The 27,365-nt window shown below is 44.9% G+C and overlaps 1 protein-coding gene across 6 annotated transcripts in view; it reads right to left on the reverse strand.

Moving 5' to 3' along the window:
* The window catches only part of GBE1 (1,4-alpha-glucan branching enzyme 1), a 272,537-nt gene extending 247,812 nt beyond the window's left edge, over positions 1-24,725 (reverse strand). For 2 of the 6 annotated variants that reach the window (XM_043538391.1, XM_037906067.2), the window contains exon 1: positions 24,495-24,723. In XM_043538391.1, coding sequence (XP_043394326.1) covers positions 24,495-24,595 — 101 coding nt within the window. In that variant the 5' untranslated portion in view covers positions 24,596-24,723. Of the gene's footprint in view, positions 1-24,494 lie in introns of all 6 variants that reach the window. The other 4 variants (XM_043538390.1, XM_037906053.2, XM_043538393.1 and 1 more) reach the window with 4 other exon arrangements.
* Positions 24,726-27,365: the final 2,640 nt, after the last annotated feature.

Raw genomic sequence — 27,365 nt, forward strand, 5'->3', positions numbered from 1 at the left:
GAAATTTGACCTTCCCATATCCAAGGAATGGCTAGCCTTACAGAAAAGTAGATGTATACAGTGTTTTATTAAGATGTTTTCTCTGAGGTGCCTCTGTCCTAAATAAGTTATACTTTGGTCACTGGATTACCACTGTCATTAACCTGGAGGGAAGAGAATTACAGGGTCTGGACATAAATCAAACCTGCAGCTTTAGCTATAGTCACAGTTGCGTAGCAATCAGAGTTGCAACCCAATTGTGGAATAACTGTGTGGTTGCACCCCCAAGACAAGTGATATCTAAAAGCCTGAGACCTGGAAGGGCCTGCACTAGATGAAACCAGGAGGGGTCAGAGGTGCAGTTTGCCTAGTAACGACATCAATAATTTTATAAAAGACTGTTAAGAAACATAACACTGCGGGTGTCAGTTTGATACTAACTTTTATCGAAGAGATGGCCATGATATCAATCCAACTGTCTGCCCTCTTTAGGAGAAAGGGGGGGGGTCAGGAGATACTTCCGTCATAAATAATTATGGTCAAAGTATTATTCAACGGTACTATGTGGACATAATTTGTTATGTACAGTTATTTCCATTTTAAATCAGGAACCACTCAGGCACAACAGTGGCTATAGCTAAAGCTCAATCTGTGCTTCTTTTTAAGGCATCAAAAAAGTCTAAAGTTGTGAGCCAGGTTCTGGGATTTGAAGCCATAAATCCAGATCAAGTTTTCTATTTGTGACCTGCCAAATTAGGCAAAGACAACAATCTGTGGATACCAGCTCCTTCAGCATAGACTTCACTGGCATTTGCTAGGCAAGCAAACTAGTAGCTTGACCACAAAAAGTATAATGGCTGACAATCATAGAATAGCAAAGAGATGGAAGAATCTTAGGAGACCATTTTTCTAGTCCATAACAATAAAATGATTCCATACAACTATTGTTCCTTGTGTTTGAACCCGCCATTGTTATTTTAGATCTGCCATAAGCCTGCTCCAGTAGTTGTTCAAAGGTGGTTGACATCCAACAACTATTATCCAGGTCCAAATCTGCGCGGTTTTAAGGTAGACAAGGATCAGGTCTGTTCAAGTAACAATCTCTTCCTATAGACTACCAGGGCTGCCTCAACATTTGCAAGTCATGACTGATAAACTTTTCCCATAATGCAAATTGAGTAGCCTTAATTTTATCAATCATGACACCTATGATGTTTTGCAAGAAGTTAAGGATGTCAAAGCTACTTAGACAAGCATCTCTTTAGTCCTCTGTTCTTAAAGCTGTGATTCAGAGAACAGTATAAACTGCCACGATACTAAAGCACTAATATGAAGTGTCTATTTTTGAACAATTTTAAGGGGTATGTTTTCACTGAGATAAAGTCAATTAAAAATAAGAATAATAATTGGAGCTATCCATGTTCAAGAGTATTCCAGGTTTGTCTTAACTTGAAAAAGTTTACCAATACTTCCATGGAACTTAAACAAATTTTCTATCTGAAGTCAGATGCTTTGTGCTATGAGGCCTTCCTCACATTTGGAATCCTCTTTAAATCAATTATACATGCACAAAGATGAACTTCAGCCAAACACCCACAAAGTTTTGGGAGGAGGAAGGAAGAAAAATATTGTAAAATCATAATTTGATCTCCGAGGGATTAAACAAATCTGAACTTATTAAAAATGACCATCATCCAAATTAAAAAGACTCAACATTGTGTGCAGATAATACAATCGTGTTGGTCTCTTCGGTACATGAGAAGACCAATTCTTTTGTTTAATTTAAGTTAGGTAAATACAGAGTCAAATTCTTTACCTTAAGTCTTTTAATTACTGTTCCTTCTTTTACTTCAAAACTAAAAATAAAGGTTATTTCATATTATCTACAAAAATTCTTCAAGGTACCTACAACAGGTAAAGGCTCTAATTTGTCATATTTGTGTTTTCTGTTTATTTTTAATGAGATAGTTAAAGTTAGTTCTGTATAGTTTGTACTTCGAAGAGAGGTTCTGGGAAAAGAAAAAAAAGTCTTAGGCTTATATGTCTGGATTGGAAAAATACCAATTGTCAATCAGTCACTTTTTTCAAGGGTAAAAAACATGCCACTACTTTGAAGTTACCAAAAGGGATTGGTATAATCCTGCTACAATATATTTGGAATAGCATAAATATTTCAGTGTAGTTCTGGAAGGGCAACATTAAAAGGGTAAAGCTCGAGAAGCTATATATTAGGCATTACAAAGGAAGAAGATGGATATAAATGTAAGGAATGTACAATTAAGGCAGATCCATGCCAAGATCTTGGCTATTTCCTGTCTGTCCATTGAAACATGAGCCTCCCTCTGAAGACAAGAATGTTCAGCCAATAAGTTTAAATACTCCTTTTCTTTTTACAGTGAAGTGACTACTTGTGGCACCTTAGAGGCTAACATTTATCTGAGCATAAGCTTTCATGAGCTAAGCTCACTTCATCCGATGAAGTGAGCTGTAGCTCACGAAAGCTTATGCTCAGATAAATTTGTTAGCCTCTAAAGGTGCCACAAGTACTACTCCTTTTCTTTTTTGCGGATACAGACTAACATGGCGGCTACTCTGAAACCTGTCACTTTATTGTGTATCTACTGTATACTCTGACATGGAAAATATTAAAGGTTAGATGTTCCGAAACTAGACATTTAACTTTGATTAATGAAATGTTGCCACAAAAATATGGAATAGCCAATCAAGCCTAGTAATAGACATTACTCTGTCAGCATTTAAGTAGTTCCCAGAAAGTTTAGCCTCTCCATTTATTGAGGAGACAACTCCACCATACAAAAGCCTCTTTCACATCAACTAAATTTACACTTGTTATCCAGGGAAGGTAAGTGCAGACCTAGCACATTTTTAATATCAGTTTTTCCCAGAAAATTCAAGTGAAAGTAAAGAAGGTGGAGGGGTTGGGGGAATATAGTGCATTAGCACACCAAGCTACCAGAGAGGTCAGTTCACATGGTATTCATAAAACAAAAGCATGCAACTTGCACCCCATTAGTTCAAAACTTGACCTCTGTTTCCTTGGGTTTACAGAAGAGACTTTTTTGGAGACAGTCATTTATGGCAAGTCTGTCTTGTGTTAAAGCTATTAATTTAGTTCCCCCCCTCTCTGCTTTGCAAGATACAACTGATTCTTTACTCATTTAAGTTCATGCTGGATTTTAAAGGAGGATGGGAATCAGTGTGAGGTGAGAAGATGGTCATAAGTGCTTATGCTACATATCTATTATGTTCTTGTATCCCGTTACCGGTTAGAAAAATTGAAAAACAAGAATGTTGAATATTACCACTCTTACCCCCAATTTTAAACACAATTCCTCCTAGACAAAGGGAAGATGCCTTTCAGGGAAAAACCTGTGATTTTCAATTGTGTGAGCTTAACATGATTGAAGAGCCCCATGAAGCTGGAGGCTAAAGAAGTCTGAAGCTGTGTAAGATGGCCATATTGTAGTCTAGGCTCCTGCTATAGGCTGTCTTCACTGCAGAGTTAACTCAGCAGATCAGCACTGAGGTTTGCTTAACCCACGTGTAGGGTGACCACATTTTCAAAAGGCAAAAGCAGGACACATGCAGGAGCCCTGCCCCTATGGCCGCACCCCCTGCTCCTCTTCTCCAACAGGCCCTGCCTCACCCCCAGAGCCAGGCGTTGGAGCCAGGCCACTGTGGGGAACAGTGCCTGCCCCATGCCGCCCAGGGCAGGTGGAGGGTCTAGGGCTCCCCACAGCAGCCCAGGCTTCCTGGGCGGGTCTTACTAGTGCCTGGCCCCAGCTTTTGGCTGGGCCAGTGGGCAGGGCCCAGGGGGACGAGGAGAAGCACGGGGTGGGGCCTCATGGTGAGTGGGAGCTAAGGCCCACCTCAGCCACCGGCAACAGCAAGAGGCGGACGCTGCCCCTGAGCCTCAGGCAGACACAGAGCAGCGCTGCAGGGAATCTGGGAAAAATGCTATCCCAGCATCATTCAGCAAGAGACTGGGACTTGAACTCTTTCAGGACTGTCCTGACCAATCCTGCAAAGCCCTATTTGAGTTACAGGTGAGTGCAGCACCAGCAAGCACACAGTGTGCATCATTAGGACTTGCTGTGGCACAGCCTAGACATCTTGTGCTGCAGTAATTCTTCCCCGGTAGATTATGGGAGAACTTGTGTCTTTCTGAGCACACAGGGGAATTATGGGAAGCCACTGAAGGAACATCAGCACTCAAGCAGTTCAGCTTGCTTCCTCATGCAAAGTGGGCTGGCTACCAGCCTCAAAAGAAATCTTCATCAGGATGTTTGTCTACAGCCCCTGACAAGCCAGCTAGCTCAAGCTGAAGGCATAAATGCCTCACCCAAGTTGAGTGGCATGTGTGGTCAGGAGAGGGCTGGTGCAGCACCTGGATAAAAGTAAGCTAACTCTGCAGCGAAAATACACCCTTATAGTACAACACAGACAGCCAACATGTCTTCACACACACCTTAGCCTCCATATTAAGGGGCTTTTCTATTATGTTAAGGTAACAAAAAATCCACACACCCCTTTAATTCATAAATACAGGACCTGTGCATGCACATGCACACTGCAAGCCATGTATTATGGTTAAGTCTACGACCGTCACATATATTTTTAGTAAAAGTCATGGACAGGTCAAGGGCAATAAACAAAAATTCAGGAAGCCTGTGACCTGTCCCTGACTTTCACTAAAAATATCTGACAAAAATGGGGAGGTGGTTTCAGCTCAGCACTCTCTGCTGCTGAGGCTCCAGGGTCCTGCGACTGCCTGCCACAGTTGGGCAGCTGCAGGGGCTCCCCCCACTAGGGCAGAGTCTAGGAGCTGTGGAGGGGCTGGCTGGGAGAGCTCCAGCACCAGGGCAGAAAATGTCCTGGAGGTCAATGGAAGTCACGGATTCCGTGACATAACTGTGGCTTAATAATGGCTTTAAAATATTATTACAAAGAAATGTTGACTAAGAATCTGACTCCGTACAACTGTGTTTCTAATAAATTAGATATAAAAAAGTCTAGCACTGTAATAACCTCCTGTTTAAACCTCCTGCTAAAAATGCTTTAGTCTCAACTTGGTTTTCCTCTGGAAAAACCAACACATTTACTAATGATTGCTGTTCATCTTTCCCAGGGCTATTTTCACAGTCAATGGTTTGAAGGCAGAACAGTTACTTTGTGAAGCTACTTGCTGGCTATTTACAGAACCAATTCAGCTATCCAGACACCAGTATCAGATAGCAAAGTATTAAAAAACTAAGAGTCTCATGTACAGTAGACTTACACATTTTTAAGAGCCTGCACTGGAAGGAAAGATGTTTCAGACATCTCTTCACCTCTGTCTTTGTAAATGTAAAGTGTTCCTTTGCCAAAACATCATTTAGTTGAAGTGCTTCTACCCAATGCTCACTCCATAAAACTGGGAAAATAGTCACAACAAGACAGTCAATATGACCTATGACAGTGCATGCATCCGATGAAGTGAGCCGTAGCTCACGAAAGCTTATGCTCAGATAAATTTGCTAGTCTCTAAGGTGCCACAAGTACGCCCTTTCTTTTTATAAATTTAATAAGAGTCTAGACAAAGCACTAGAAATCATGCATAGGAAACTATGATATTATATTAACATAGGGCTTGGGGTTTGATTGTGCTGGACAATCTACAAACAGTTAAGAGAATCTCTGTCTCAGACAGTTTACAAACTGAAAAACAGCTTAAGGGTCAGGAATGGAAATATAACCACCAACTGCATATGTACAAAATCAGAACAGAGTTCTTATATGTTCTGCTATTTGGTATGTTTTTTAACCTGGTAGCAATCAAGTGAGTAATGAGAGGGTATGGGAACATGAGGAAAGGGAAGAGGGAGAGTCACAGTTCATCACTTGCTCAAAACATGATCATCAACAGGCTTTTGTAGGCATCCTGAAAGAGGAGCCTTTAAAGATTTGCAGTATAAAGGCAGAGGATATACAGATTATACAAGTGGAGATTCTCCCATGCCTAAGAGGTGTAAGGTATTTCAGGGTGACTAACAGGAGGTGATAAAAGGTGAGAATTGGTGCCACAATAGATTAGATCAGCCAGCTGGAGAGAGGATGGGGGTTAAACTGTGAAGGGCCTTAAAGGCAAAGACAAGAAGCTTGTGTCTGATGCAGAGGTTAAGAGAGAAATAACCCAGCAACTCTGTTGATGTAGTCAGAATAATGAGCCAGGAGGATGATTTCATTAAGTACATGGTAAAGGCAACTCTAATTCCTAAGAGGCTACGAATGTGACATCTGCTATGACAGAGCCAGCGACACAGTGCTGCAGGGTAATATAACAGTATGATATCAGAAGTGTCAAGTAAAGACTTAAGAGCCTAGAAATGTATATTGTAACAATTGACACATCCCAGAAGCAAGATGCTCAGGGCATTTTATGATAGTTAATGACCAATACCTTGACTTTTCAAGTGCTAGCACCAAGACACTGAGCCATCTGTTAAGAGAAAAGGCCTCACATTGGCTATAGCAATGTGCCTAAACAAAAACAATTCATTTAGGAACATTACAGTTCCATGTTGACTAAATAATTAAGCTTAATCTACTTCCCAGTGTATCTGAAGAGTTTTTCAGCAATTGGGGATATGCAGTTTTATTCCTATAAATTTAAAAGAAAAGATGTAGGAAATAGGGCCTCTATGCTGTGAAGTCTGAAACCATGTTCGACTTAACCTTTACATATTACACTTTTTTATGGATGTCAGATGTTTTTATGTTAGTGACTGGACACCAATTAGCACAAAAGAATTTAAAGAATGGATGGTTCACTGTGTAAAGCAACAGAACTTAATGGCCTAGGTTTTTCTTATTACACATTGCCAGGAAACACTGAGTGGACACTGAGCTTAAAGCATAAAATTTTTAAAAAGGTCACAAGATTATAGCATTTAAGGGGAAGGCAATACCTAGCCATTTTTCCCCATCCTTTATCAATTAATTTTCTGAATTTATCGGGTATAATATTAGGGATTTTGTTTAAACCCATTTACTGCTGGCACCCCTCCGCATATGCAGTGCTACTCCATTCAAATCAGTGGTATGAGGGCAACCTATCCCTTACACAGCATTCAGCAGTTTAGTAAGTGCTTTATACCCAGATATTCCTGGAATGCTGTGCCGTAGTTAAGAGGTTGAAATAATCACATGCCTCAGGGAAGAGGAGAACTGGATATAAGGTACCTTTAGAAATTGAACTATGTTGAGTATTTTTCAAAGTTTCTTTGACCTGATGCTTGCAGGATTACAAAATACAGCAGGAAATAAAGGACTGAATTAATCTCTCATGTTAGGAATTAACTTTGCAAAGATTGATGAAAATTACTGAGGCATTAGGAGTGAAGCTAACTAGGGGTTAACTGTGTTACACCACATAATTAGAGATGACTTAAACAGTTGTATAAGTATATTAAGAATATATAGTCCCAGAATGCTGGGAATAATTAAGAAAGGGATAGACAATAGGACAGAAAATATCGTGTTGCCTCTATATAAATCCATGGTACACCCACAAATTGAATACTGTGTGCACATGTGGTCACCCCATCTCAAAAAAGATTGGAATTGGAAAAGGTTCAGAAAAGGGCAACAAGAATGATTAGGGGTATGGAATGGTTTCCATATGAGGAGAGATTAATAAAGGTTGGAACTTTTCAGCTTGGCAAAGAGACGGCTAAGGGGAGATACGATTGAGGTCTGTAAAATCATGGCTGGTGTAGAGAAAGTAGATAAGGAAATGTTTACTACTTCTCATAACACAGGAACTGGGGTCACCAAATGAAAATTAATAGGCAGCAGGTTTAATACAAATAAAAGGAAGTATTTCTTCACACAACACACAGTCAACCTGTGGAACTCCTTGCCAGAGGATTTTGTGAAGGCCAAGACCATAACAGGGTTCAAAAAAAGAACTAGATAAATTCCTGGAGGATAGGTCCATCAATGGATATTAGCCAGGTGTCCCTAACCTTCGTTTACCAGAAGCTGGGAATGAGCAACAGGGGATAGATCACTTGATGATTACCTGTTCTGTTCATTCCCTCTGGGGCACCTGGCACTGGCCACTGTCAGAAGACAGGATACTGGGCTAGATGGACCTTTGATCTGACCCAGTAGGCCATTCTTATGTACATATGCACGAAGAAAATTAGTTTAGCACATTAGGACAGGTTTAAAACATTGTCAACCTGATATCAATACCAAGGAAAAGTAATGGAAGGGCTGATATAGGACTCTTAATAAAGAATTAAAGAAGATCATATAATCAACATGGGTTCCTAGAAAATAGATCCTGTCAAACTATCCGAGTGAGAGATTACAGGTTTGGTTGATAAAATTATCACTGATCTTCACAAACTTCCCTTCCTAGATGCCCATTAGCTTGCTGTGAGGTGATCCAAGCACTGGCTCCCATGTGCCCTTTGCTTACTGGACCCAAGCAGAGTTTAGGCACTGTTCCTGGCTTTGGGCCTCCTAGTTCAGACCTCATGTGTCACCGTTCTTTTCAGTAGGGATCTGACATTCCAATTGGGTAGACCATAAAGCTCATGTTCTCCCCCTCAAGCCTCCCCAGCAGCTCTTGCACATTCCCCAAAATTCCACTCAAAGTGTGAGCATTCCAGTTAAGCTCTTCAGGGGTATATAGTAGTGAAAGCAAACTGACAGACTTTACACAGGGCTCTAAACTATTTACTCTTTATTTTTCACAAGAGATAAAGATTAGACAAAATAATAAATACCTGCAAATGCATTTTCCCGGTCTCAGTTTCCTCACCACTCTGAAAAAAGTTCTGAGCACAGGCCAGAGTCCTCCAAGGAATCCAGGAGCCTTCCTCTCCCATTGCTCTCCTACACATGGCTTCTCATCCACATGATTCCCTCTCCTTCTCCCCCACCCAGCTCTTATAGCCTCCATCCCCTTTATGGCAGGTGAGACTGATCAGCCTCATGAAGTGAGGCAAGTCCCATACCAGGTAATCTGTTGCTTAGTTACCAGCTCACCTGGGCAGATGGGTTCTTCTGGAGGGAGGAATCAACCTTTTGTCCTGGATGGTTCCATTTCAAATTGGAGAGCGCCTACGTTAATGACCCTTCACTATTGGAATTCCAGTCCAACATGAAGGTTCAAGGATAACAGAGAAAGCAAACTGCACATGCAAAATGTCTTCAGTATGCCATATACACATAATGAGCTCATGATTTCAAAAAAATTCATAAGCTATATAGATTCCCCAAGTCATCACAAAAGGCAATTGTTGATGTAATATACTTAAGACTTCTGAAAGGCATTTGACCAGCTACAGCACAAAATGTTGATAAACCTAGAATGATACACAATAGACATGGCACACATTAAATGAATTAAAAACTGTCTTGACAGGTCTCAAACTGTAATTGTAAACAGGACGCTGCTAGAAGCACACTGAATAGATACTGCACGGATCAGTTCGTGGACCTACATTAACATTTTTAACAATAACCTGGAACAAAAAAACAAAACAAAAAAATCACTAAGTTCGCAGAGGACCCAAAGATTTGGGGAGTGGTAAATAAAAAAAAGAAGAGGACAAGTGACAAGCAACTGATACAGAACAATCTAGATCGCTTGGCAACCTGGGTGCAAGCAAATTGTTTCAATACACCCAAATGTAAAATTGTACATCTAAGGACAAAGAATACAAGCCATATTTACTGGATGGGGAACTATCCTGGGAAGTAGTGACTCTGAAAAGAACTTGGGAGTCCTGGTGGATAATCAACTGAACGTGAGCTACCAGTACAACAGTGTAGCCAAAAGTGCTAATACAATCCTTAGACATATTAATAGGAATAAACTAGGGATATTATATTATCTCTGCACTTGGCACTGGTGCTACCACAACTGAGATACTGTGTCCAGTTCTAGTATTCAGAACTCAAGAAAGATGTCGATAAACTGGAGAGGATTCAAAGAGCCATGAGAATGATTAAAGAATTGGAAAACATGCCATATAGCAGTAGACTCTAGGAGCTTGATCTGTTTAGCTTAACAAAGAGAAGGTTAAGGTCACACTATATATAATTTTATATATATATATATATATATATATATATATATAAAATATAAAAAAAATTTGATAATAGAGGACTCTTCAATCTACCAGACAAAGATATAACAAGATCCGATGGCTAGAAGCTGAAGGTAGACAGATTCAAACTGGAAATAAAGCACTATTTATTTATTTTAACATAGAGGGTAATTAACTGTGGGAACAGTTAATCAAGGGTTGTGGTGGATCCATCACTGGCAATTTTTAAAATGAATGTATGTCTTCTAAAAAAAGATATATTCTAATTCCGTCAAGAATTAATTCAGGGAGGTCAGAATAGATGATGCAGTGGTCCCTTCTGGCTCTAATCTATGAATCTCTTCAAGCCACATTCATTTTTCTGCTTGACTTTGCACCCTAAAAATATCAATTGTGGAATTTAAATCGCAAAACAGACATTTCACTCTGTTTACTAACCTCCAACTTACCCTGCATCACTTTTGTACAAGAGGAATGAAGAATAAAGAGAAACCATCTCAAGTTTCCCAGTTACAGTAGATTCTTCCCGTTACTTTTCAAATATTTTAGACTAGTTTACATACCGGTAGTTGTTTTAATTACAGCTACTAGAAGACCCATTCTGCCATCCTATAACAGTTATAGCCTACTCCGCAAGTCTGGCTCAACAAGGCAGGGTTCTGGAGGCCCAAACTGGCAGAGGAAATGGGCTCAGAGGTAGTCTCAGCACATCAGGAGACAGCCCCAAGGGGGTCTCTGTGACCAAAACCATCATACTGAGCACATCCACAAACTCTCCCCCATCCCCACCCCCAATGGACTTAAACAATTAAGGCTCTCAGTGCTTCACTATGCTTTACAGGCCTATTAACTTTAGCCCACAAAAGCATTGTGATATGGTATCATACATTCCACAAACCAGACGGTCATATGGTGATATTTTCCATCAGTATTTAGTTTTGCACTGTTTTCTTGTTTATATTCATTGTAAAGATTGTGTTGCATAATCAGTATTTTCTAGTATGAGATAATATCATGCTGCCTGGAGATAAAATAGCAAAAAACATAGCACACATGCAAGTCATATCCTATTCCATTTTCTCATCAGCTGTTATTCCAACCCTCCCTTTCATTTTTTCCCCCACCACCACCTTTCCTACCCTAGTTTCCTGGTCACTGAGATTTCCAGTTCCATATAGCTTTATTTGCTCCAAGTAGGCACTATTTCTCATCTTGACTTCCCAAATTCTTTCCGCTCAACAGCGCCAGCATCTTCCCCCTTCAATCCCATTAACTCAATTCTCTACTTACCTTCAGCATTTCAGTCTGCAGCACCCACTAAATACGTTCCCCAGAATCTTGTAACCAAAATATCTAACCAAGGGAGCTACATTCCTAGCAGAAGCATCCACTAACATAGCAGCAATTTGAGTAGAAATAGATGTGCCTTCATTGTTTCAAGGGAAGTTGCATAACAGTTCTCTCTTCTTGTTAGCAGTACATATGGAATTGAAAACTATGAACCATTTATATCTACTATGCTAGTTCATCCAATTACAGAGACTGCTGAATTAGTTTTCTGCAATCCTCCAAGCAAGGAAACAAAACAAAAATTACACATCAAGAATTCAGGAGAATTCACCATCACTATTCTCTCCCCCATGTCTTATACTTCCAGCTTGGGTTCCACTCCCCTGTCACCCCTGCCCACATTTAGGACCATGCCACCAGTTACAGAGTATCTTGATTAACGATGCAAACAAAAGAGGTTTTTGCCCAGCAGCACAAATTACAGATTGAAAGACTAGGAATTCATTCCTAAACAGCTTCACACTATAAACCAAGCTACTGGAAAACATGTGCTCAGGAGCACATTGTTAATAGACTGTGGAAGCTGCAAAAGCTGGTGAAATATAGAAAGTGCATGTTGGTAATAGCAAAGGAAATTCTAACAGACAACACTTTCTGACATTAGTTTATATCATCATAAAATGCTATTACACTGCAGGTATGAATGGTGACACCTGAGCCACTTATGTTGTAAGAGGTAAAAAAAGAGTGAAAATATATACTAAATAACATGAGTCGTTCGCTTACATAACACTCAAGTGTTAACAAAATATTTGAGATAAAGCACATTTCACAGACATATTTGGCTTGTCTAGAACATATGCAGCCCATTATGCAATACTACAAAGGGGGCTTCCCAAACTTGACACTAAGGCCTCCTTAAATTCCAAAGCTTTTCAATATGTTATCCGTACAGCTCCATGAAATTTTTATATTTTGGGGGAGAATTTCAAGTTATTTTGTTTTATCCAGTTCTTCCCAGTAGTTACCTATGTTAACAAGGCAGCCTAGTAACCACTCTTTATTAACATAGGTAACTACTAGGAAGAACAGGCTTCTGATCAGCTTTCCGTCTGGATTCCCTCCCTGACTTACAGCGGCAGAGGAGATGGAGAAGAGGGGAATTATCCAACTCTGAAGCTGATCAGGAGCCTGTTCTTTCCCAGCAGTTAACCTAGTAGCCCACACTCTACCCCTGGGAATTTAACTAGACCCTAGTGTGAAGATTTGGGAAGCTGCTTTGTTGTGCCAGTGTTAAATAACGGGCTGTATACGTTCCAGATGACCCAATTCTCTTGGTGAAATTGTTGTGTGTCTCAAATATTTTGCTAATGCTTATTTGAGTGCCTAAGTCTTTGGTTTTGTCTTCATTCACACAAAATGTTTGTGGGTTTTGTTTTGTTTTTAAAAATCAATGAGATAAAGTCAATTACCTCACTGTTAAATCCTAAACGGAGGCAAGGTACTTGCAGCATTTATTGCAAGGCAGCTAAGAGACCTCAGTACTAACACGCCTCACACGCAATCTATGTGACGTCACCTATTTTACCTGACAGTAAAACTCAGGGCATGGCTATACTTGCGAGTTAGAGTGCATTAAAACAGCCCCGTATGCTCTAACTCACCACGCGTCCACAATGGCAAGGCACGTAGAGGGCCCGGACTCCGCGGCTAGAGCACTCCTGGTACTCCACCTTGGTGAGTGGAATAACGTTTGATGCGCCCTCGCTGGAGCGCTGCGGCTCCAGTGTGGAAGCCCTGGTCTGTTAATCCTCTCTCATCAGCCTCCACAAGTATCCCACAATGCCTGCTCTAGCCACTCTGGTCATCACTTTGACCTCTACTGCCTTGCCCTCAGGTGACCAACCAACAGACCCGCCCTTTAAATTCTCTGGGAATTTGAAAATCCCCTTCCTGTTTGCTCAGCCAGGCTTGGAGTGCTCTCAGCAAATCTTTCCAGGTGACCATGCCTCCATGCGCCAGGCAATCCCCAGTATGAAGCAATGGCGAGGTGCTGGATCTCACCAGTGTTTGGGGAAAGAAGCTGTCCAGCTACAGCTGTGCTCCAGTCATAGGAATTATGATACCTTCAGGCAGATATCAAAGGACATGATGGAAAGGGGCCATGACTGGGATGCACTGCAGTGCAGGGTTAAAGTGAAGGAGCTGCTGAATGCCTACCGCAAAGCCCGGGAGGCAAACAGCCACTCCGGTGCTGCCCCCGCGACCTGCCATTTCTACAAAGAGCTGGACGCAATACTGGGGGGTGACCCCATTACAAGTATCACCATGGACACTTCAGAGCCCAGTTCAACAAGGCAAGAGGAGGAGGAGGAAAGCGGGAGCGAGGGTGCTAAGGCGGAGGCCACCCTGGCATCCCTAGATGCATGCAGTCAGGAGCTGTTCTCAAGCCAGGAGCTGTTCTCAAGCCAGGAGGAAGGCAGCCAGTCACAGAGGCTGCTGCTTGAGGAAGGACAAACACCAGAGGACATGCCCGGTAAGCAGCTTTTATTTTGGGAAGGAAGTTATTCGGTGCAGGCTCTTGGGACAAGGAGGGTTAAGGCTGCATGCATGCCTCAGTGCAGAATAGGGCGTTGATGTGCTCTCTCACATCGCGGTAATAGGCCTCAGTGATCCCTTCAAAGGTCTCAGCCAGAACTTGGGCAATGAGCTTGAGCAGGTTTCTTGGGAGAGCCACTGTGGTCCTTGTCCCAGTCAGGCTAACTGTGCCATGGGAGGACCATTGCTGCACACAGGCAAGTTACATATGGGCCAGGCCAGGCGCCGCATTGTAGTAGAAGACCCTCCCTTGCTTCCCAGGTCACCCTCAGCAGTGAGATATCTTCCAGGACGTGGAAAATGTGGGGAGAGTGTTCAGCATAAGGGCCCCCTGCAGCTGTAAGCTCTCCCCAAGGCAGAGAAACCCAGAGGGCATACAGCCTTGTAACAATCAGTCACCCTTGACCAAGTGCTTACTCACCATTTTGGGGCTCCCGTCAGTTATGTGCACTCGCTTTGGGACGGGCAAATTATGCTATGGTGTCAACTGTGCTTGCCCTTAAGTATGGGGGAATCATTGCTTTGTCTACGGTGACCAATGCCTCTGTTATATTTTGCTTTTACAGATGCAACCTTGAGATCTCAACCGTCTGTGTTATCACCAGCCAAAAGACTCCAACGAATTAGGAAGAGGCCATGTAAAAGCAAAGAAAACATGCTGCATGAAGTCATGCAACAGTCCCTGAATGAAAATTAAAAAGTGCAGGAGTGGAGGGAGAGTGAAAGGAGGCTCCGCCATCAGAATGAGGAGCGCCGGCACAAAAGTGCGGAGCTCCAGCAGCAAGGCACAGAGCAGCTGATAAACATTATGGAGCGCCAAGCGGACTCGATCCAGGCACTTGTAGTCATGCAGGCGGAGCACTGCCATGCCGGACCTCCCGCCCCTCCTGCAGCCCTTGTCCCAAAACTCATTCCTTTGTGCCCCATGTCACCTCCATCCCACTTTCCCCAATATCCCGGTTCTTATTGCCACCAGGTGCCTCCAACACCTGTAGCTTCACCACCCAGCCCTGAAAACTATGACCCTTTACCCAATTCACTCGACCCCCATCACCATGCATTATAGACATCCAGAAGTGCAGCAGCCATTGCACAGCACTCCAGACAGGAACGCTGAGTATGATAACAGGACATAGCAAATCTCTGATTGTACTGTTCTCCACCCAACCCCCTTGCCCTTTCTGTTTCCCAAGCAGTTGTATTTCTTTTCAATAAATGGATTTTTTTGGCTTTGAAAACATTCTTTATTATTGCATAAAGTAAAAGATACCTTAGCCCAGGAAAGCAACAAGCACTGCAAGTCAGTGTAGCAAACACAGATTCCTACTAACATCAGAACCACTGCACTTCACCAGTAATGTTTGGTGCCCTGCACGGGAGTGGCTTTCAGCCTCAAATTGCTCCCTCAAGGCATCCCTAATCCTTGCAGCCCCACGCTGGGCCCCTCTAACAGCCCTGCTCTCTGGCTGTTCAAATTCAGACTCCAGGTGTTGAACCTCCAAGTTTCATGCCTGAGTGAATCTTTCACCCTTCCCTTCACAAATGTTACACAGATATAACCACAGGGATATTGTCATCGGCCAGGTCCAGCTTCCCATACAGACAGCACCAGCAGCCCTTTAAATGGCCAAAAGCACACTCCACAGTCATTCTGCACCAGCTCAGCCTGTTGTTGAACCGCTCCTTGCTGCTGTCAAGGCTCCCTGTGTAGGGTTTCATGAGCCACGGCATTAAAGGGTAAGCGGGGTCTCCAAGGATCACAATCGGCACTTTGACTTCCCCTATGGTGATCTTCTGGTCTAGGAAAAAAGTCCTGGCTTTCAGCTTCCTGAACAGGCCAGTGTTCCGAAAGTTGCATGAGTCATGCACCCTTCCAGGCCAGCCTGCATTAATGTCAATGAAATGCCCACGGTGATCCACAAGCACCTGGAGAACCATAGAGAAATACCCCTTCCGATTAATGTACTCGCAGGCTAGGTGGGCTGGTGCCAGAATTGGAATATTCATCCCATCTATCACCCCTCCGCAGTTAGGGAAACCCATTTGTGCAAAGCTAGCCACAATGTCATGCATGTTACCCAGAGTCATGGTTCTTCTGAACAGGATGTGATTAATGGCCCTGCAAACTTGCATCAACACGATTCCAAAGCTCAACTTTCCTACTACAAGCTGGTTAGCGACCGATCAGTCGCTGTCTGGAGTTGCCAGCTTCCAGACTGCAATAGCCACCCGTTTCTCCACCGGCAGGGCAGTTCTCAATCTCGTGTCCTTGCACCGCAGGGTGGGGGCGAACTCACCACACAGTCCCATGAAAGTGGCTTTTCTCATCTGAAAGTCTGCAGCCACTGCTCGTCATCCCAGACTTGCATGACGATGTGATCCCGCCACTCTGTGCTTGTTTCCTGAGCCCAAAGCAGCATTCCACGGTGGTGAGCATGTCCGTGAATGCCACAAGCAATCTCATGTCATATGCGTTACTCAAGTCGATGCCATCAGAGTCCTCACTGTCAGTTTGGATCTTAAGGAGTAACTTGACTGCCAAACATGATGTTCTGGCGAGACTCATCAGCATATTCCTCAGCAGTTTGGACTCCATTCCCACAGACCAAAAGGGAAAACAGAGCATGCAGTACAAAAAACGTTGAAAGATGGCGCCAAATGTGGACGGAAGCACAGGAATTGCTCGGATGCAAACCGATGCATCACGGGGCGTCAGGACAGGACCCAGAATGCCATGCACCTCCAGCCCCCTTCCCACAAGCCACAGCGCCAGAATGGGAAGAGGTGCTCTGTGGGATAGCTGCCCATAATGCACCGCTCCCAATTCCACTGCAAGTGCAGCAAATGTGGCCACGTCAGTGCACTTGCAGCTGTTAATGTGGACAGACTGCCGCACTTTCCCTACTGTGCTCTCCAAAGACTGGTTTAACTCAAAGCACCCTACATCTGCAAGCATAGCCATGCCCTCAAGTGCCCTTGTCTCCACTGTATTTTTACATCAGGACACACTTTCATCAGTGAAGACAGTCTTAAACTAGACCTGCTAATCTAGAATTTCCTCTCAACTTAGCTGATCAAAGATAAGAACACACCTTTTTCTTAGTGAAGACAGAGCCTGAAAGAGTCAGGTCAATTTTCTAAGTAGCAAAGGGTATCTGAAGTAAACAGAAGGTGACAGACTACTACTACTCTTGGAAAGACTTTGAGAAGCTAGTCTCTAACTAGCTGGATTTGCAATATCATTAATATTGATTTTTTTGGTCAAATACATACTACCAAAACCTAGATTTATAGTAGTATGCAACATCAATACTAAAGCTCTACATCTCAGAGAAAAATATTGAAATACAAGTGAAAAAAATGATTGAATAGAAAATTTAAGACAATGAGTCTTTCTAAAATTTTAGAAAGCTAATAAGTTGGAGAACTTAGACATGTTTAGCTTTAGGGGCAGTTCCACATCACATGAATATTAAGGTGAAATTGAACAAACAGAAGGTGAGTGATTCAGGGAAAAGAGTAGTTGGGTAACAAAACCTGCCAAGTTACTTGTCAAAATATTAAGCATCCTATCATTTTCTTTTTTCAAACAAAAAGTTTTCCTCACATTATATTCCATTGCTTTTCCTTTCAAACAGAAGAGTTGAGATAAATATTTTCCCTGTCAAAGACACAGAGAAGCCACAGGGTCTTAATACATCTAAAGTCATTATGTAGTTCAAGAGTACTAGAAAGAATACACACTACCCTTCCTCTTTCTCCTCCATCCCTCAAGGCTGGAAGTGGAGCCCTGCTTAATACCCTCTCCACTTCATTCTTCACTCTCAAGAAGTATGTGTGTTAGTCCTAGCCAACAGATATTCTGTCTATATGACTTACTTCATTATTTTTCCCAAACGCTACTGTAGCCGCTCTTCATCTCCACAGTGAGCTAAGCCAAAATTTAGTTTTCCTGAACTTGCCTAGGCTGGCTCAAAACACACACATGCACACAATGCACAGTAGAATTTTAAAATCCTATTTAGTGAAGATTTCCATTTTCCAAATTTTAAACTGATTTTCCTAAAGTCCCACATTACTTTGAGAAATCTCATCAGGTTAAAGTAATAGAAAAGACCATTTTTGTTCAAGCAAGCTCAGCTCTCTAATTGGCTCAGTGCTCTCCAAGACCTTCTTTCATAATAATGACAAAACTAAGCTCTGGTGTTATGGCACAACCTGCTGGAAAGACAGCACAAGATATTCCAGTGTAGATATTTTCACAAGAGCCACAATTTTATAGCAATAAAAAGCATTCTGACTGCAGCCACCAGAAGCCACCGCTAGAAGACTAGCTTTGGACTGCTGTTCTAGCTACGACCAGCACAAGATGTTCTTCTGCTTTCCCTGTCCTGCAAAACAAGTCTCTGCTCCCCTTCCTGTGCTGAACAGCCCCTGGGGCAAGGAGAGAAAGCAGAGAGTTAGCTTGGAGACAACCGCTAACCATAGTATCAGAGGAGTAGCCATGTTAGTCTGTATCCACAAAAACAACGAGGAGTCCAGTGGCACCTTAAAGACTAACAGATTTATTTGGGCATAAGCTTTTGTGGGTCAAAAACCAGTTCTTCAGATGTATGGAGTGAAAATTACAGATACAGGCATAGACATACTGGCACATGAAGAGGAGGGAGTTACCTCACAATTGGATAACCAGTGATAACATCGCCAGTTCAGTCAGGTTGGATGTGGTCCACTCCCAATAATGGAGAAGGTGTCAATAATAAGAGAGGGAAAATTGCTTTTGTAGAGAGCCAGCCACACCCAGTCCTTATTCAAGACCAAATTAATGGTGTTAAGTTTGCAAATGAACTGTAGTTCTGCAGTTTTTTTTGGTGAAGGATGGCTACTTTTAAATCTGTTATTGAATGTCCAAGGAGATTGAAGTGCTCTCCTACTGGCTTTGTATGTTACCATTCCCGATGTCTGATGTGTGTCCATTTATTCTTTTACGTAGAGACTGTCCGGTTTGGCCAATGTACATGGCAGAGGGGCTTTGCTGGCACATGATGGCATATATCACGGTAGTAGATGTGCAGGTGAATGAGTCCCAGATGGCGTGGCTGATGTGACTGGGTCCTATGATGGTGTCGCTAGAGTAGATATGAGGACAGAGTAGGTATTGACACTTCCTCCTCAGTTATTGGGAGTTGACCATATCCAACCTGACTGAACTGGTGATGTTATCACTGGTTCTCCACTTGTAAGGTAACTCCCTCCTCTTCATGTGCCAGTATATCTATGCCTGTATCTGTAATTTTCACTCCATGCATCTGAAGAACTGGTTTTTGACCCACAAAAGCTTATGCCCAAATACATGTTAGTCTTTAAGGTGCCACTGGACTCCTCGTTGTTTCCCTAACCATAGTGTGCTCCCAGCACTAAGTGGGGATGAAAGAAAAAAAAATTTCCACCCCAGCATGGCTATGGTTTCCTAGAACTGGCCTGGGACAACATTAAAGGGGTAGGAAAGCACAGGCAGAAGCCAGGAGCTCTTGGGCAGAGGAGGAACTGAGAAGGAGGCAGAGCAGAGGAAGAGACTGAGGAGACAATATCCACATATGGGAGTGGGCAGGGGTAATACGCTTCAGAAGTAGAAAGAGTGAGGCATCCAATCGCCATTAGAGGGAGGAGACTGAAGAGGACAGGGCACAGAGGCGACAGTACAGAGAAGGAGAAGGGCCCCACCTATCAAGCACAGCTAAAAAGGGAGAGCCCCCACAACTTGAATATATATTTTTTGCATATCCAAATGAGTTTCCTAAAATGCTAAACACACAAAAAGACCCAATTTCAGAGAGAATGATCAGAGAAAATGCAGTGAGTTTCAAAAGAAATCTCATGATCACTAGTAGAAGCTGGACTGTAGATATTATTCATGTGTTTTTGCTACTCATATAGTCATGTTAGATAATATTTTGACAAACTCCTGAATCTTAACTACAGTATAGCTTCTACCCTTACGATCACTGATGGAGTGAATTACAGCTTTTAGCATAGACATGTCCTGTATGCCAGCCTTACCAATTTCTATGGCATAAATTCAGATGTGAACAAAATGGGAGAGGCAGTCAACACACAGGAGAACAGAATCTAAGGCCAATGTGATTTGAAGATCTTAGAGCAGTTTGGGGAGGGGGGAATTAGGTACTTATCAACGTGAAGTCTTTCTGCCAGGGAGAGGTAACAAATAGTTCTGAAAGAAGATGGGAGACTTAACCCAAGCAGCTACTGAACCCACTGAATTAAAGCTGGTTTATTTTCCTTTTGCTTCCTAATACCAACATAATACTTTTTCAAGGATCTAAGCACTATACTTGCCAGATGGTGGTATAAAAAGGGGGTGTGGGAGGGAGGTTTCCATACAGTCTATGGATTAACTGAACCAAAGCATCTCAACTGCTTTAGATTAAAAACAATTTATACATTTTGCTTTCTGTTCAATATTTTCAGTATTGCCAACTATTACAATTTAAAGCATAAGTTTCACAATATTTGATTTTTTTCCACTTAAGAGTACCAGCTGGAATCCAGAGATTGCATGACAACCTGCGCTTTTTTGTTAAAAAAAACCACACTCCTGATTTAAGCTATATTGGTGATGTATGAACACATGGGGTTGCCAGACTGCATTTGATCTTTTATTTTTAATTTTCACTCCCAGTTACTCTCTTCTGTTTAGCAAGTTTCTAGCCAATTCCACTTCAAGGTTCTCAATCTAGCACAATGCTGCAATGTTTCAGTTGCAAACATTTTAAGAGTGTTTATATTTAAAAATCACATTTTACCCAGTATCTCTAACACTTTATAACAGTTGAGGATTTGAATTTACTCCAAGGAAAGCTTAAAATTTTTCAGCGGGTTGATTGCTTTGAGCAGTTATCTTCCATCAAGTGGCTAGATGAATTCACAAATAAATCTAACAGGTATTTCTTATGTTGAAGACCAAATCCAAGAATTATTTCAATACTGAGTGAGGCCAGCCAGCCAAGTTCAGAAAATATTCCACTAGAAATTAAATCTCCACTAGAATTCTTTTTCAGCATGGTCCATTGATTAGGACACCAGATTGAACCTCGAGACCTGGGTTCTATTCCTTCCAGATCAGGGGTCTCAAACTCCCGGCCCGCGAGCCATCTGTGGCCCAAGAACCTCCCCAATGTGATCCACAGGGCTCCAGCAACTTTGGGGCTGGGTCTCTCCCTTGGTCCCACCTGCCGCCCCTGGGAGATCCTCTGGCGCGTCCCCTGAGCTATTTACAATGGCCTGGAGCCCCACTCACCACCAGCAGCGCAGCAGAACTGAGCAGTTTCTGCCAACTCCACATATCTGCAGGCCCTCCCTGCGGCCCCAGGGCAGGGCTGTGCCCCTGTGCGTTGCTGCCACCCAGAGTGCCCCTGCAGCCAATGGGAAGCTGCGGGGGTGGTGCCTCCGGGTAGCAGCACAGGGAGGCCCCATGGCCCACCCCACGTTGGAGCCCCAGATAAGCGCCACACCCCCCCACCGCCTCCTAGAGCCTGCACCCTCCACCCCTTTCCCACACACCCCCTCCCGCCCCAAACTCCTTCCCACACACCCCCTGTGCCCCCAAACTCACTCACATAGCCCACACACCCTCCCCACAACCCCTCCAGCCCCCAAACTCCCTCCTAGAGCCTGCACCCCTCACCACTCCCAGAGCCTGCAACCCCACGCCCACCCCCTGCCCCAGCACCCAAACTCCATCCCTGAGCCTGCATCCCAGAGCCCAACCTCTCACCCCTTCTTCACCCAAACTCCCTCCCAGAGCCTGCACCCAACCCTCAGACCCCCTCCCAGAGCCTTAGGCAGGTGGGAGCAGAGTTGGGGGGCAGGTTCTGGGCAGCATGAGTGACATTACTGGTCCACTGGGAGGATTAGAGGACTGGCACTGGCCCTAAGGTAAACCGAGTTTGAGAACCCTGTCCTAGATGTCTTTAATGGAAACTGGTTTTAGCTAATAGCTGCATAATTCTTCCCAAACCATGCATTATTTAATCAAGTAACAATGATCTAAGACACCTATACTGTGATTTTTGAAAAACAAAAATTTAAGAAGAAATCAGATTTAATGACAAGGAAATAAGCATGGTTAAATCTTTAGTAATCTGATCAGCTTCATTCCAATTGCTATGGAAAGCCTTCTAAATACAAGAGTGAAACTCACCAGTTACTGTTAGTTTCAAAGGGAAAGTGACAGGGCAGCAATTCAACCCTAACCCTCCATTCATAAGGAAGGAATAAAGGTAAGCCAGTGAAATTTTTCCAGTCTCCTCCTTTTTCTTCCTCCTCCTCAGCAGTAGTATTTCATGCCTCTGAGATTCACAGCTTTCTGGAACTGCACAGTGACTTTTACAATAATTTAGATCATTTAATTCCAAGTGGTCAGGCAGCAACAAGTAAATCAAATGAGATTCTTTTGTTTCCCCATGTTATAAGAGAACAGCAGAGACAGAGGAAAGAACTGAAAGCGACAGTGCCAGAGGGAATTTTGTCTGCACAGAATTCTCCCCTCTATCAACAGTTAGGAAGGGAGTTGGGCTCCCCCCGCCCTTAATTCTATTTCCCCCGTTCGTACCATTTTAACACCACTTCTCTTATAAATTTTTCCAGGGCTTGCAAAGACAAAAACTGCAAATGGGGGGAAAAAAGGACACCAAAAACCCAAATGTAGATATTAACATATGATGACCTTACAGCTCTGCTGCTAAGTTAGACATGTAGTGAGCCTTAAAATAATTCCCATCTCCTCCTGCTATGATCCACTCTAACATACTCCATGTCAGCCAAACATTTGAATTAAGATATGATCTATTTTATACATATACTCAGGTATTTGTAGATGAATCTATTTCTACTTCTAGCTAATTCACGGTCTTAAGCTTCATTCTTAAATATTTTTTATCTGTGTTGTGCCCATCTTGTTTTAAGTCTGCTGCCAGGGAATACATGTTTCCACAGTAATTTTGTAGCAAGTGACCATTCATTTGCCCGGAACATAACAAGGTACCAGGGCTCATTGGAGGCCCACGTTTCATGGACAAGCCAGGTACATTGCTAAGTAAACTTCAGTGTCAATATGAAATTGGCACACAATGGCAAATTCATAGTGTTTGAAGACTATGGCTGGGACAAAAGTAGACATGTTATTCCCTACAATATAGACACGAACAGTAAATGCAGTCAGATTTCTAGCACTGTTAATGATAAAGAATCACACCTGCCAGTCAGTGCCTTCTAAATAGCATTGCCACTGCACCCTCTGTTCTAGGGATTAGAAATTTTACCTCATGGCATGCACAGTACATACTTTCCTAAAACTAACTTGTGGTTTTTAAGCTCAAGACTGGCTTAAAAGACTGTTTTCCTTGTGTGATGTGTATTCTTTAACTCACTAACAAGATCTCAAGGCAAGAACAGTTAAACCAACCACGATAACAGCCTGAATACTGCTGACTTACGCAGGAGGTGGACTGATGAACAGTCTGAGTGATGCAATTTGCGTATTTTGCCGGGTGTAGGTGCATACATTGCCACAAACTGCTGCAAGCCCCAGTACAGCCATTCAAGGTCGCACAGTAAATGACCCTTTCATTCAATTAGACACAGGGATTAAACCAGAGACAGGCAGGCAAATATGCAACTCACTGACAATAGCACAAGGACTGTGTCACAAGGAGTGGTGGGGCCAGAGAATGATTTAGCAGTTGCAATGTATTGAAATGCGAGTCAACTTTAAAGGCAGCTATAGGAGAGGACCAGAAACGCCCTCCCCCTCACTCGCTGCAGTGAATGACACTTAAAAGGCACGTCTGAGAGCAGTACTGAAAATGCCTGCAGCAGCCTACAGCTGCTTGTGTTCGCGCCTCTCATCGGGCGATATAAACAAAAAGTTTCTTTACTGAGGTCGCCGACCAACAACACGGTAGATTATGAAAAGGGAACGAAAGGTGGAAACGCAGGTTCCTTGTCACCACCAGGATTCACCTGCTCTCTGGCGTTTCCCAAATTCCCACTGGGGAGAGAAAACCTGCAACCAAGTCAGTTTCACTTTCCTACGAGGGCTGCCGGGCTTGGGGGCCCGGGCGTGCGGGCTCACGAACAGCTGTTCTCAGGGCTACGTTTTTAATGGTGATGTCTGGAAACACGTCCTGAGACCAGCCCCACCCCCGCCCCGCACTCCCCAGTGCCCACGCAAGGCCAAATTGCCCACAGCCCCTGCCCCCGGAGCAGAGGAGCCCCCCCACCCCACACACACCCTGTGCCCGGGGACCCCACGCCCGAGCACCGAGCCCCAGGGAAGAGGAGACTCGGCCGGCCCCAGCCTGGCCAGGCGGAGGCGGCTCGGGGGCGGTCACCGGCCCCCGCGGAGGCGCCGCCCCGGGGCCTGCCTCCCGCTCGCGGGGCTGCGGGCCGGCGCGACCCCTGGGCGCGGGGCTGCGGTACCTGCGCTGGAAGTCGGGCGCGAAGGGGGCCAGGTAGGGGTCCCGCGCCAGCAGCCGCGGCAGCTCCGGCACCGACACGCCCCGCGCGACAGCGGCGGCCATTTTACCCACGGCAGCGGTTGCCGGCTGCCTTGGCCCGGCCTATATACACCGGGGTGGGGGGGCACGGACACCCCGGCCCCGCCCCCAGCTGGGGGGCAAGGCCCGGACACCGGCTCCCTGCAGCGCCCCCCCCCCTCCGCGGGTCCGCCCCCGCCCCGGGGAGCCGCCAAGCCCCGCCCCCGGCCGGCAGCCGCGTGCGGAGCCCGGCCTCTGCGGGGAGTAACTGATGCTTCAGGACCCCTGGGAGCTGCCGGCGCCCGGCCCCCAGCGCTGGGGAGGGAGCCCTGCCGCGAGCCAGCCACGCCCTGGCCGGGGCCCGGGGAGTTTCCTTCGGAGCCCCAATCGCCAAAAGGCGGCGGGTGGCCGCGCGGGGCTTGTAACCCTTCCTGTCTGAACCCCCCGCCCCGCGCGTCCGTGACAGGGTCCGAGCTGCACTTCTAACCGCCCCGTTGTGTGGACAGGCTGAATTTGGCTGGTAGCTACGGACCCCGCCCCCCAGGTCAGAGAAGCCGAAGCTCATCACACAGTGCAACGAGGGCTGCCATTCTAATGCCCCAAACCCAACCCGCTGGCCCCGCCCCTGCGGCCCCGCCCCCCGCTCCCTGCAGTGCCCCTCCCACCCCGGCTCGCTCTCCCCCACCCTCCCTTTCACGGGGCTGGGGCGGGACTGCAGGAGGCCTGAGGACTCTAACTGGGGGTGCGGGCTGCAGGGTGGGGCCAGAAATGAGGGGGTCGGGGGCTTTGGGCTGAGGCAGGGGGTTGGGGTGCAGGAGGGGGTGAGGGCGCCGGCTGGGGGTGTAGGCACTAGGGTGGGGCAGGGGGATTCGGGTTGAGGCAGGGAATTGGGGTGTAGGAGGGGGTATGGGCTCTGGGATGGGGTCAAGGATGAGGGGTTTTGGGTGCAGGAGGGGACTCTGGGTTGAGGCTCCCTACCTGTCCTGGCACCGTGATGTGCCCTGGAAGCGGCAAGCAGGTCTGGCTCCTAGGCCGGTGGGGAGGAGGGCTCTGTGTGCTGCTCTTGCCTGCAGGCACTGCCTCCACGCCCCCGCCCCCCCAGCTCCTATTGGCCACGGTTCCTGGCCACTTGGAGTGCTCAGAGCAGGGGCAGCTCGCTGAGCCCTGTGCACGCTCCAACCCAAGAGCCAGACCTGCTGGCCCCTTCTGGGGCACACCGCGGTGCCGGGACAGGTAGGCACTAGCTTTCATTAGAGCCGCAGCACCGCTGACCGGACTTTTAACGGGCCAGTCAGCAGTGCTCACCGGAGCCATCAGGGTCCCTTTTCGACCGGGCAGTATGGTCAAAAACTGAACACCTGGTCACCCTAATTAAAATATATATTGGCCTATATATTCATGTGTTTGCAGGACTGGGGCCTTCCTTAGTACTAGTATGATTACATCTTGCTGTGACTGCCTTCATCGCACAACAATAAATGTAGCCTCCAAAACTGTGAACAACAAAGAGCATCCAAGCAGGAAACTGAAAAGGAGGACATACAATGTATCTGTTGTTTGTGGAGTGAGAGGCAAACAAGTCACGGCTGGCAAGCTGCATTTAGGTCAGTGAAGGACGTGTATAACAGAAGACATATAACAGTGCAGTTCCTCGGCAGGACATAGCGCAAGTTATATGGAATATATGCATATAAAACAGTTTGCTCTTCTCCATGTGGTTCCATTTCTGAGTTTTCACCAATATTCTTTAAACTGCTCATGTGCAAACAATACAAGAAAATCTGATTTTTTTTTTAACTGTAAATGACTCCACCTCAAGGCCTCACTGTAAGTTCTGTGGTACTTAAATGTTTGGTACTGTGCTGAGCATACCAAATGCTCAGAGGCAAGCACAGTAGGTACCTGGAGAAGGAGACCTCACTCTCTAGCCCCTTCATTGGGTTACTCTAAACACTTACAGTATCTGATGAATAAGAAAAAGTTGCTTTACTAGGACTGCCAGAAATAAACATTGCAGTTAGTTATACTGGGCACACAAACAAAAGATGATAAACAGAACCTGTGCCAATACAGACTCCAAGGGCAATGTAGTATGGGTGTATGGAGTTAGAGTTTCACAGACCTAGGCTAATGCTAAGGATGTTAACTCCAGGCCATCCCTGTCTGTAGAGTCAGTCATGTGCTAGCCGGCAGATCACTTTGGCCAGAGCAACTGTAGTCTTGTTCGGGCCCATATCCACACAGCACCCTTGTTTGCTGGCCATTTCTGGATACTTACCTGCCCCCCACCACACACACACACACACACACACACACACAAATGATAAGTTGCTTTCCAGCCATCTTTCAGCCCTTCAATACCAGTTCTTAGCTGCCTGGACCCTCCACAGCCTGCTCTCCAGCAGCTGCTTCCAGCTTACTGCCAAGTTGCCAGGAAAAACAAGCCTGATTGGTCCAAAAACACATGAAAACTGCAAAACAAAGGTGGCTAGTGAGGGGTGCAGCAGCCCAACCTCAGCCTTCCTCCAGAGCCCAAGTCCCTTGGCAGTACTTCCCTTTTGTGCATTGAAGGGGTTACGGAGCTTTCTGCTGAATGTTTATGCACTGAGGGGTTAACAGTGCCCAGTAAGGAGAAAGCAGGTTCATTACAGTACTTTATCCAAGCTGGGCCAGAAACAGGATAGATGTAGCCTCCTCTTCATCAATAACGTGTCTGTTTAGCTGTGCTGACTGTTTTCCATGACTCATCAGAGGAAAAAATATACTTGTCTTTTTTATGAGACATCCTCTCAATGTCTCAAGAATCAGGAGGTTG

The sequence above is a fragment of the Chelonia mydas genome, chromosome 1 (assembly GCF_015237465.2).
Source record: "Chelonia mydas isolate rCheMyd1 chromosome 1, rCheMyd1.pri.v2, whole genome shotgun sequence".
Lineage (NCBI taxonomy): Eukaryota > Metazoa > Chordata > Testudines > Cheloniidae > Chelonia > Chelonia mydas.